Source organism: Ischnura elegans, chromosome 1 (genome assembly GCF_921293095.1).
Source record: "Ischnura elegans chromosome 1, ioIscEleg1.1, whole genome shotgun sequence".
NCBI lineage: Eukaryota > Metazoa > Arthropoda > Insecta > Odonata > Coenagrionidae > Ischnura > Ischnura elegans.
The window spans coordinates 142,760,391-142,772,471 of NC_060246.1; the positions used below are offsets into that span (position 1 = coordinate 142,760,391).

At 43.0% G+C, this 12,081-nt stretch overlaps 1 protein-coding gene across 5 annotated transcripts in view; it reads right to left on the reverse strand.

The window, feature by feature from the left end:
- The window catches only part of LOC124171337 (mucin-19), a 98,313-nt gene continuing 86,232 nt past the window's right edge, over positions 1-12,081 (reverse strand). For 4 of the 5 annotated variants that reach the window (XM_046550511.1, XM_046550494.1, XM_046550526.1 and 1 more), the window contains exons 7-12: positions 9,986-12,004; positions 8,741-8,950; positions 7,975-8,116; positions 7,592-7,823; positions 3,856-4,682; positions 1-2,571 (exon numbers count right to left, since the gene is read on the reverse strand). In XM_046550511.1, coding sequence (XP_046406467.1) covers positions 2,388-2,571; positions 3,856-4,682; positions 7,592-7,823; positions 7,975-8,116; positions 8,741-8,950; positions 9,986-12,004 — 3,614 coding nt within the window. In that variant the 3' untranslated portion in view covers positions 1-2,387. The remainder of the gene's footprint in view (positions 2,572-3,855; positions 4,683-7,591; positions 7,824-7,974; positions 8,117-8,740; positions 8,951-9,985; positions 12,005-12,081) is intronic. The other variant, XM_046550503.1, reaches the window with a different exon arrangement.

A 12,081-nucleotide genomic window follows, 5' to 3' on the forward strand; every position in this document is an offset into this window, starting at 1 on the left:
TGGATTCAATCAATCTATTTATATTAAATGTTTACATGAGTACACAATACATATCACATATTTCCTCCAGCTGTATTTACACATATATTAGGAAAGCCATAGTTATTAACGCCTGACTTCTTTCAGTGTTTTACTTTGCAACAATACAAATGCCAACATATGAGGAGATCACGGACTCTTCCACAGATGAATGAAGCTTAATGAAAAAAATACATGCACTACAGCAACACAACACACTTTTCCATGTTGCAGCTGTACTGCAACTAATTATGTATATACACAGTGAAATTAATACAAAATTATATACACCACATTCATAACTGGAACTGGGAAAAGGAAAGGATGTCATATAACAATATTACAAAGTGTGCTTTGTTCCACGACTCATGATTATTGAGTTATTCTTTAAGGCATGGCCAACAAATGGGCTTAAGCATATTGTTCATCGCAATAATCATCTTAGTAACAATATTTTAGAAATGTCCTATTGTTGGGCCTTCAACATGCATACACCCCTCCACTTCTGTAGCCATACTCTTCACTATCAATATCGGATATTTACAATAGGGTAAATGTATACTTATCATATGTTGTACTCTACGTTATATAGAATATAAGGCAAATGTAATTCATAGCCTATGAGTATTTTATAAATGTTTCAGTCAGAGGAAAAATGTATATCTCTTTCTTTATAATAAATTAAATTCCTTCATGGATTCATCTTAAATTTTTCTCCAAATGAACGTGGAAAATGATTAATTCTTTGGGACAAAATACTTACATATAAATATGTTTCAATTAATGCATGACTTCTGCCACAAATCTCATCTATGCCTACAACTTTTAAGGTAAGGTTTTGGCACAGTAACGAGCAGCAGGACAGAAGGGACTAAAGGAAATGCATGGATCCAACTTGCAACTTAGGATGGGGCTCATTCCCGGGTGACTCACACAGCAGCTCCAGTCATACTTACATACTAACATAAAAAATTAACAATTTATTATCATTTCGATTTGTGTGGCTGACTAGTTATCATTCATGGGCAGTTTAAGCAAATGAAGGGTTTTAAATAAATATTCCTATCTCATTATTTAACTAAAGAGTATCTTCACTTAACAAATGCCAGACACTACCCACGAGTTAAAGCATTAAAAAAATTAAAGCAGGGTAAAGAGGGGGATAGGAAAGGTTATATCTTCAGAGGGATATTACAAGAAAAATAAATAAGTGAGTAAATAAGGTGTGCCAAATACATACATCACGTTAAAGCTTAATACTTCGAAAAAACAAAACAGTGGCATCATTACCCTGGATTCATTTGCAATCATTAAAATCTACCACTTTTTACAGTGAAACACAGCACCTCTCAAATAAAAATTTGTAAAATTTAAGGATAGATAAGAAAGCAAACTGCATTCAGGCATATGCAATATGAAAATGGGCGTTTGACTTCAGAAATGTTTTAGCATACTTTGTTTTAATTCAAACATATCCTTATACATGTATGATGCCATGTAAATATAAGAACCATACTATGGTATGGTATGGAAAAGGTATGCTCTTGGGAGTAAGAAAGTGCAGGGAATAAAAATGCGACCAAAACTAACATTCAACAATATAGTATTAATATGTATTTTTCGGTGCCGATTCACATATGTGCAAAAGATATAACCAGAGAGATATGAAGCTTTTGAAACACTCAACCACATATTAATTGCAGATGACATAAACCAGATAAATGATGCCACTGAAAGTGTATGAGGAGACAACGAAGAACACTTAAGGAACTTCACAGACAAGATGAAAAAAATCAATACAAAATACATTGATTGGAATGATGAGATTTGAACTGGAGAGATCCTGAAACGAGTTACCGAATGAGGAAAGTATAAATTGGGAAAACCAGGCATTTGCACAAGGCCTAGACAGTAATGGCACTGCATGACAAAAAAAGAAGCATAAGAGGAGGAGGTCACGAAATAAAGGAAAAATTTCAAACAATATGTAGAAGTCAAGAGAGAGAAAGAGAGTTTGGTAATAGGATGGTTATATATTCAAAGAGAGGGAGAGGTAAAAATTGCCACAAGGAAAGGAGAATAATGGGTACAAGGTGGGCTATGTTGTAAGGGATGGCAGAAAAGAAAATTTGCAGCCCATCAAACACGCCCCACGTGCACAGGCAAACATACATACATACACACACGCACACTCTCTCTCTCATGGAGACTCAATCAAGCATACTCAAACACACTTGGCTCCCTTTACACTCTGAGGAGGACAGAAGTCTTTTTCTCGGGATGGGTCACTACTTGTATGCTGACCACCTCCCCAAGATCTCTCATTTCATCCCGTAATTTCCCCTGTACAGGTGCACAGACCCCTGCCTTCATGCAACCCTAGCCGTGGCAGCTGGTGTCACCGCTGCCTTGGGCACGAGTCCCCTTCTGTCTCCACGGGTGCAGAGGAGCCATCTTGAGTCCACGTCAAGTGCCACGGAGAGTTCATCACCCTCGAGGAATGCAAGGTGTCCACCAGCAGATGCATCACGGCTGCAAAGTGCACGCACAATCCTGGAAAGTTAAATACAGACATCCTCTTGACAACAGGATACATGTTCAGGGAAATATTATTTAATGACTCCTGACCAATATTTTCAAAACATACACCGCAACTCTATCAGTGATTCTCAAACTATAGGTAAAGGCACCAAATTTCCGTGATTAGCAATAATGAGTTCAGTTGACTTCAAAATGTATGCATCACATTTGAACGTAGTCCATATCAAAGCTGTGTAGAGAAAATTTGTGTTGTCCACATGACAATTATGTAGAGAAAATAGGTTTAACAGAACAATGTGTTTTCATGACTTGCAAAAATTTGGTGCCTCTAACTATGGCTTGTGATAGTCAACCAACAAATGACTAGCTACAACTCTTTAAGTAAAGTTCAAAACAAGAATGTGCATGAAAACAAGGTATGAGCAGTGAAAAATGCACAATTATGAAGTTGGGAATATGGCCACTGTAAAGTTTGTAAACAACTAACCAGCAAAATGGAAACATTAGACTATAGATAAAATTTTATCGAAAAATTCCACAGATGACTATGTACTCTAAAAATAATACATATGTTCAAGACACAATCCTTACACATTCTACAAGAGAAATGTTTGAATGAGAGAAAATTGGGGAACCCATAGCCTTAATCCTACTAAAGCTCATCCTAATTTCATCTAACTACACAAACCTAACTTAAAGACACGCAGTAGGTTGGCCCCAATAGCTCCACCAGGTTTGAAGCAATTAAAGCTGTGAAGACACTTTTACAGAAATAGCAATGATTACATTAATGATCATACATGGCACGATAAATCTTCCAGTTAAAACTATTCTGCAGTTTAAGGTAGAGTTGCAATTGCAGAATACTAAAATATATATACAGATAAATTTTGGAAAATATGTCAGCACACCCATCAACAGATATTTAAACAATAAGTGCAACATCCTAAATTAAGAGCATTGACCCCAACTTTTTGCTTCCCCAAAGATACCACCATCACCTAATTAGCAAGTGCAAGTATTTAATAGACAGCATTGCTAGCAACTTATAAATGTGGTACCTCGCTCATTTATCTCACTTCAAAAAGAAACTGCCAACCAGCTCAGAAATGTAGTTGAACACATGATGATGCCAAGAAGAGCCTATCAACCAAGAACATCCGAGCAACTGTAAATGATACGAATTTAATTCAAATGCATTATCAAATTCAAATAAATTGATCAGAACGACTGCTTGAGCCCAGGCCGAGAAAACAAATATTTACTTCCACAACAACATTGAAAAGGCTCACTCACCGCCTCTCTCCCTCCTGTTGCCCTTCTTTCTTGGTGCGCTGCAGTCCATAGCCAGAAGATACGGATGCTGGGCGTGGAACACGGGTACCAGGTCTTTGGGGAACTCTCTTCACCACACCAGTGTTTTTGCTGGTGGTGGAGACTGGTGTTCGCCCCCCACCATTATCGACTCCAGACCCATTGATGTCCTGCCCTCCAACCCCCTTTGAATGCATACTTGACTGAGGAGCTGTCTTTGAACGCTGGCGGTACTTTAGGACAGAGGGTTGTCCCGTCGGGATGAGGGATGGGGGATTCGGACGGACAGGGGAGGTGACGGGTCGCGGGATCCTCGACTTGACGCCACCGCCTGCCCCCCCACTCTCCTCCTCACCCTCCTCTCGCCCCGCCAGCATCTCCCACTGCATTTGCAGCCGGCGGAATTTGGCACCATCTGCCCTCGGGGAAGCCTGATTAGCGTTCCCGTTGATGTTCTCCGCACTCCTGCTGTTGCCCCTGGGGGCTTTCATCCCTGATGCCATGCCGCCACGAGGAGAATGCTCTGCGGGACGTGGGGGGGGCCTAGGAGGGGCGTGGGGGCGTGGCAGGGGGCGACTATGGGAGGCAGGGGCACTGCTCCTATATGGTAGACCCCTCCCCAACCGCAAGGGTCCCTCGTCCTCCTCTTCATCTTCCTCATCCCTATCCTCTTCTGCCTGGTCCTCATCATCATGGTCACCCTGAGAGTCTCCCCCACCTAACTGTGCGTATCCACCCAATCCTTGTTGCGACAGAGATGGAGCAGCCCAGCCTGAGATAACTGGAGGGCGCTGCTGTGGAGATGGGTGCTGCAAAAAGAAAGAAAAAATTAACACATTTTTTCACTAATAGTCTGAGAATCTCCACAAAATTCCAATTCGAGAGCACATAAATGTTGATAAGCATGAGATTCAGTGCAGTGGGCTTTGTGTCAGCCTTGCGCATCACTTGAAATTTGTCTGGGAGGGGCTTAGTCTAGTGCAAGAAGTGAAAAATAATCACAGCAGGTTATAAACACAGAGATTTAACGTATCCTTTCGAGTCATAGGCCATTTAAGTGATGGTGCTCAGGAAGAATGTTACTGATTGAAAATACTAGAGTGAAATGATTTTCACACCCAAGATCTTGAGTTATAATTTAATCCAAAATGTAAACAAAAAGAATCATCCAACCATATGAGATTGTGCCAATATAGGGAGGACTGGCATCAGCCTTAGGTTGGTGGAATTATTCCTAATGATGGAAGAATGCTAGAACTGATTTTTTGAAGAAATCCACCATTTTAAATAATTTTAATTACAGATGATATTCACAGCTTCATGAAGACCATTTATCATAAATTAACAACTAAAAAGGTAATTAAAATGAGACGGAATGGAACTATGCCCTATGTAATGATAATTAAGTTTTTGGCCATCTTTTCTTTCACTGTATCTATCTGGTTACACCAGTGCTAATCGTAATAATGTGCATAAAAAATCATTCACATATTATAACTCATTACAATGGTAAAAGCAATAAGAATGATGCAGTTAGAAAGAAGCAGTTAATTTCAAAAGTTTTAGGTTTTTTTTTACTTTCAAAGTTTGTGATGCCAATTCTGCTTCTCAAGGAAATTTACTTTTCCTCACTACTTTTGTAGTCTTTGATTACCCATGATTAATATTTCATTCGTTCATGATATGCACTTAAGAGAGAAGTTCTTTTATTGTTACGAATTAATATTTCTCTTTCGATTTATTTTGGATTACATGATGAGTACATTTACAGAGTACTTGCCCCAGTTCTCACTGTTGGTTTTTATTTTAAATATTGGAAGACTTGCATTACGGGCAGCTGCGTCAGCATAATGGATAGCATTTACTACTATGAGAGTGAAGGCTGCAGGATCACATCCCTGCCACAGAATACTTAACTCATAATTTTTTCAAAGTAAAGTAACATGTTATATAACAGTAACAAGGATGACATGGGAGAGTAGGATTGAAAATAGCAGAGATAAAATTGGAATTTGACGCTGCAATAAGAGACCTACAAAGGAATAAGGCACCAGGAATAGAGGATATTCCAGCAGAGCAAATAAAAAATGCATGGGAGAAGATTTTTATCTCAGCTATAAAAAACCAGAATGAAATTCACTCAACAGGAGATGCACCTGGTAACTTCAAGAAGAACATCAGTATTCCCGATCCCAAAGGGAAGAGAGAAAAGAAGTGCAAAAATTTTAGGACCATAAGCTTGACAATACGTGCATCACAGATACTGACGAGAATCATCTGCATAAGAATTGAACGAAGAGCAGTGAATTCCTGGATGAAGACCAATTAGTATCTAGGAAAGCAAGGCACAAGAGAAACAATTTTGCCCTTTAGACTGCTTATACAGAAGAGAATGGAGAAGAATACACCAACTTTCGTAGCATTTGTCAGCTTGGAAAGGGCCTTTGATAATGTGGAATGGATTACAATGCTTAAAATTCTGAAAGAAATTGAAGAGCTCTACAATGATGATAGAATTGCTCACAGTTTACATAAAAACCAAGAAGCTGCAAGAAAATCTGGATCCAACTATGAAGAGACAAGATTTGAGAAAGGGGTCGGATAAGGGTGTGCAATGTCCCCCAATATTTTTAAGGTTTAAAAAGAGAGAGCCATCGATGAAATCAAAGAAAAGGCTACAGGTGTCAATATCCAAGAAGAAAGCATTTGCTGACAACATAACAGCCATAGACAGAAAATTATATGAAGAAGACTGATCAATATGAAAAGGACAATGCCCAGGTATCAGCTGAAAATCAACAAAAAAGAAAACTTAGGTATGTATTAGTAAGCTGCAAAGGAGAGAAGAAGGGCAAACAAAGGAAAGAAGAAGGGCAAACATTGAACAAGGAGAATAAAAGCATATAGAAGTGAAACAATTTTGTTGCCTAGGACGCCAATTGACCAAGGATGGTTGAAACAAGAATCACATAGTCAATGGAATAGTACAGGTGAGGAGGGCTTTCTACAAAAAAGAAGAATCTACTTGCGTCTGAGTATACAAGTATGTATAGAATTAAAGAAACAGTTCATCTGGTGCTATACATGGAGCATGTTTGTGTATCGGAGCAAGGCTTGAACGTTGACAGCAGCAGAGAAGCAGAAAAGCGGAGCATTCGATATGTGAAGAATTATGAAGATAAAATGGATCGGCCACATAAGCAATGAGGAAGGGCTAAAAATGATGGGAGGTAAGAGAGCTCTTCTAAAAACCTTAAGGAGAAGATGGGACAAATTTGCTGGCCATATTACAAGGCGTAATGGCCTATGAAAACAATCGTAGAAGAACAGGTTGAAGGGAAGAGGGACAAGGGACGACCCCGAATAAGTTACACAGGACAGGTTATTACGTACGCAAAAGAAAATAAATATGTCGCAAAGAAAAGGCTAGCGGAGAGGCCAGAGGAATAGAGAGCTGCATCAAACCAATCTTACAATTGTTGACCAATGATGATAAATCAATACAGAATGATAATTTTGTAATAAATAACTTCTCCCTTAAAGTGCATATGTATTCACACACAAAAAAATATTTGCAGTGAGCAACCAAAGACAAGAAACAGAGCAAAGAAAACTAAATTTTCTTGAGAAGCAGAAGTGGTGACACAAACTTTGGCCTAAAAATTTTGAAAGTGACATTATATAAGAAGGGATACTTTAAAAATCACGGAAAACTTACCGGGACTAGAGGCTGTGAATCAGAATCATTTCTTCTCTGTTTTCCACACTCATAGAGCAGTGGCAGCCGGAGATTCAGAGATGAAAGTGAGCCAAGAGCAACACCAATATGACCAGTAAGTCCTCGAGTTGCAGTAGCTGCCAATGCCATGAAGCCATCAGGGCAATAATGCTTGGAAATAACTTCGTCTTGTTTACAGAGTTGAAGGAACCATGATTCAAGAGCATGGGTACTGAAATAATAAGATATTTAGATTAGTTAGCAAGATTAAATCAAGCATTTCATCTGATATATAGATTGATATGTGTCTGTATACTAGATTGGATAACTTTTTCTCATTTTAAATTGCTCACATCGACAAATTTATAGCAGGGTATACTCACTTGAGCAGTCCAATGATGAATGCATTGAACTTCATCTTGCCATCCTTGAGTTTCTCCTCACTATTCAGTCGCATCACTAGGTCCACATAATCCTTGTGTTGAGATCCTTTATGTTTAGGATATGGAAAATGACACAATAGAACTGCATTAAAAGAAGAGTAAGATTAACTCCAAGGAAAAGCATCGCAATAATAAATTTTAAAAAATGAAAAGAAAAAATAATAATCTTGATACATAATCTCTTACAGTCTAATTCACCAAGAGTTTTAGGGCAAAAATATTTGGCAGATATAGAGAGATAGATGGTCTGAGCAGGTGGAGAGTTATCAGAGTACAGTGATATTTTTCTCCCCATTTTTCCTTCAGTTCAAGTAAATAACCCCAGTTATGTCTTAGAAAATAGATAAAAGTAAAATTAATAAAGAGGGACATAGGGTAAACTCAAATATTTTAACAAAAATTAAGAAGTTAACATTCTGTTCATCTCCTCTTATATTTAAGTGAGCTAAAGCTTATAGAGACGAATAATTTGAGTGGACAGAAGCAGTTGGTATTCTGTTCACACCTCTTTGAAAAGTAGGGAGTAACAAAAAAGGAAGCCGAAGAAGGAGCACAAGTGTAAATATGAAATGTCCAGGAGAGAACACAATATATCTTTTTGATGGGTCCAAACTGCCTTCACTGCTTCCCATTTAAACTGAGAGATGGTATTTAATAAAGACATAGCCAAATTGAAGCACATTCATGCACATTTTAATCGGCCTACCTCCAGAAGCTTCAGCAATGCGCCATGGTGAATTGTTCACAGGCCCGAATACTGTGTCGATAGTTCCTTTGAGACCATCTGCCAACAGATCATGAAGAGCAGGACACAGAGTTTTGGTGGCCAATTCGGCCATCGCAGCAGCTGCACGTGAACCAGTTCCCACACTTCTGCATAACTGCTCTACAGCACCCACAACTGCTTGCGCAAGGGCTGGATGAAAAAAATTAAAAAGTTAACCAGGAAATTGATTCAATAATTCAAGACCAATATTAAAAATCACCGATAAAGTGCCTTTTACAAATGCAATTATCATCCAATGACTCCATGATATGCTAAATAAATTTAGAGTGGATCGTGACTTGTTAATTCAGAAGTAACATTGGTAAAGTTTCACCAAAAATATGATTACTGGCAGCAATCAGAGGAACATTAAAAATATCCCAAAAGAAAATGAACTCTTTGTACAAGCTCTCAAATTCATGTCAACAAATGAAGCAGAAAAGTCTAGATGTAGAGAAGTAACTGGATACAACATCACAGAATGGAAGATTTTCACTTATTTTCAAATTACTTCACATATGATCAAGTGACTTAGGGATCAGGATATCAATGAGAATAAACTATAAGGGAAAACCTTCACTCAAAAATCCACATGATATAATGCACATGAAACCTTAATGGAGGAGGAATATTTTAAGCAGGTAAATACTAATCAGCATGTAGAAAATCATCTAATTGTAAGACCTTCCAGACATTCATCATCAAGAGATTTTTTTAGGTGACAGCAGTCACAAACTACAATCCCACAGTCTATCAATGGACATGTCGTCCACCAATGGATTAATTACACATGCATAAAAACTAATGAAAATTGAGTGCCTTTTCCAGAGGCAAACACTTCGACATACAGTGAAGCACCTTCTGTCCTTCATTCAATTAACTGTCCATAGTCAAATCAACTGTTGATACATCAATTAGATCTTAAGCCTAAAATATCCCTCTACCATCTCCCTCCATTACCGTTTTCTACACTTTGGCCCCTTATAAAAACGAAGAGTACTTGGAAGAGGGATAAAATTTGCTGATAAAGCATGCCACAGAAACCAAAGTCAAAAATCATTCATGGATTATTGTTTTTTTTCCTATATCTTTCCTAGCTTCCCCTAAATTAACATGAAAAATTGGCACTTTACAAGATCAAACATGGTGAAGTATGTAATTAAGATGAGAGCAAAATCCGCTTACCTCTCTTCCCTGAAAGGTCAACAAGCAGTGACCTCTGATGAGCTCTTCCCTCCTCCGAGCTTCCCTTTTGCACCCAGACATCCTCAGCAAAGCTCACAGATTTCCTCTTGCCCCTTCCTTCATCGCACCACTGCCTACTTCCCACCCCACTCGGAGGCAGAGACCAAGGTCTTGATCGCCTGACACCCTCTGTGCCACCCCCTCTTGGGACAGGCGGCGTGGGTGGGCGCATTTCTGTCGCCCGCTCCCCACTGCTCTCCATCCCTGTGTCCACTCCCTCATCTTCCACCTCCTCATCCTCTTCATCCTCATCGCCCCACTGCCGCCTCTTCTCCGCCGACAGCCAGTCCTCCACGCCCCCTCCGGCCCTCAGCTCCCCCAGGCTCCCACCCTGCCCCCTGCGCAGGATGCCCCTGGGCAGCGGGGGCCTCGGCGGTGCCTCCACGCCTCCAACGACCCCACCGTCCTCGGCTGCCGGCAGCGAGATGGACCGCCGCGGAGGAGCGGGGGCGACCATCGCCGCCAGGCATGGATTCGCCGCGCTCTGCGTTCTCGGCGACTCGGAGAGGAGCGTCGAGGAGCCGCGGAAGCCGGAGGAAGAGGAGGGCGAAGCGGACTGATGCTGCTGTAGCGTCGTCCCAGTGGCGGACGTCGCCGAGCAGTCGCAGCACTCGCTGTTTCGCGTCCTCCCGCGAGACCTCTCGCCCTCCGCGGGCATCCCCTCCGAAAGCACCCTTCGATACTCGGTGGGCAGCAGCACCGCCAGCGACTCCCAGTCCTTGATGTGCCGGAACGAACGGTTTCTCAGCGCCTCCGCGTCGTTGCACGACAGCGGCCGCGCCCTGTTGCGCCGATTAACGTCGCCGGCCGCACCACCCGTCGCTGCCGCAGATGCCGTCGACTGGACCGTGCGGAACTTTTGCGGTGCCAACACCACGTTGAGATCGATCCCCTTCTGCCTGCGCTCCTCGAGGAAGCTGAGGTCCGGGAGAGAGTAGTTGGGGTAGCAGACGCGGACTGTGGGCGACCCATCGTCGGCAGACGCCCCCCGGTCGAGGCGCGCGTGGAAGGCACATGGGACCGAGTCGGAGCGACCAGACGTTTGCAGGCCCACGTCCGCCACGTAGACCGGCATCTGCGTGGAGGCCGAGCGCGTCGTCACGATGGACACGGAGGAGCGGGACCTCGGCGGGCGCGACGCTTGTTTCTGCTGGTCGCCCGGCGTCGAAGCGGCTGTCGAAGTGGACGAGGACGAGGTGGTCACCAGCTCCCCGTCCGCCGTCGTCTTCGTCTGCGTCCCTCGGCACTTGCCGTCGTCGCCGCGAGAGTGGACGCCCAACTTGGAGAAGGAGGACGCGTCCCCGCCACCACCACTACTACCGCTGACCACGACGTCGGGCGGAGGGCTCTCCGTCGGCGCCGCCGGTTCCTCCGGGATCTGCTGACCCCTAACCACTAGACTGTCCTCGAAGTGCGCCGAGTCCCAGATGCGGGAGCCGCCCTTCCCGCGCACGAACAGGCCGACAAGTCCACCGAGTCTATCGCCGACGCCGACGTCGTACAGCCTGACGCAACGGCCGGGGAGTGCGGACGCGGTCATGGCACCGGGAGCGGCGGCGGCCGCGGCGCGGGCCGCGAGTGGGGGCGGGAGGAGGTCGGGCAGGCTCCGACTCTTAGTGGCGGGGGCGAGGGAGGGGGCGGTGGCGGCGGAGGTGGAGCGGGAGTAGGAGGAGGCCGAGGAGGCGGAGGAGGTTGCGTTCCCATTGCCGTTATGGCTGCTGCTCTGGTTGCTGCTGCTCGTGCAGCTGTTGTCGCCGTTGTTGTTGTCGAGGAGGGAGGCCGCCGTGGAGGCTGGCCTCCTGGTGGCCCTCTGCAGCAGGCATCGGCACCGGGGCGGGCGGGGGGAGCACCGCCTCAGTTTTGACCACGTGGTGTAAACTGAGTCTGAGTGGACTAGACATGAGTCTTCAAGAGCTGAGAGCCGGGCTGAGCAGTTGTCCGATGTGCTTTCACTGTCACCTGAGATTTAAAAAAGCCAAATTTAAGGTTATCATGAAAATGATAAAATTCACCAATCACTGGCATGAAAAACTACT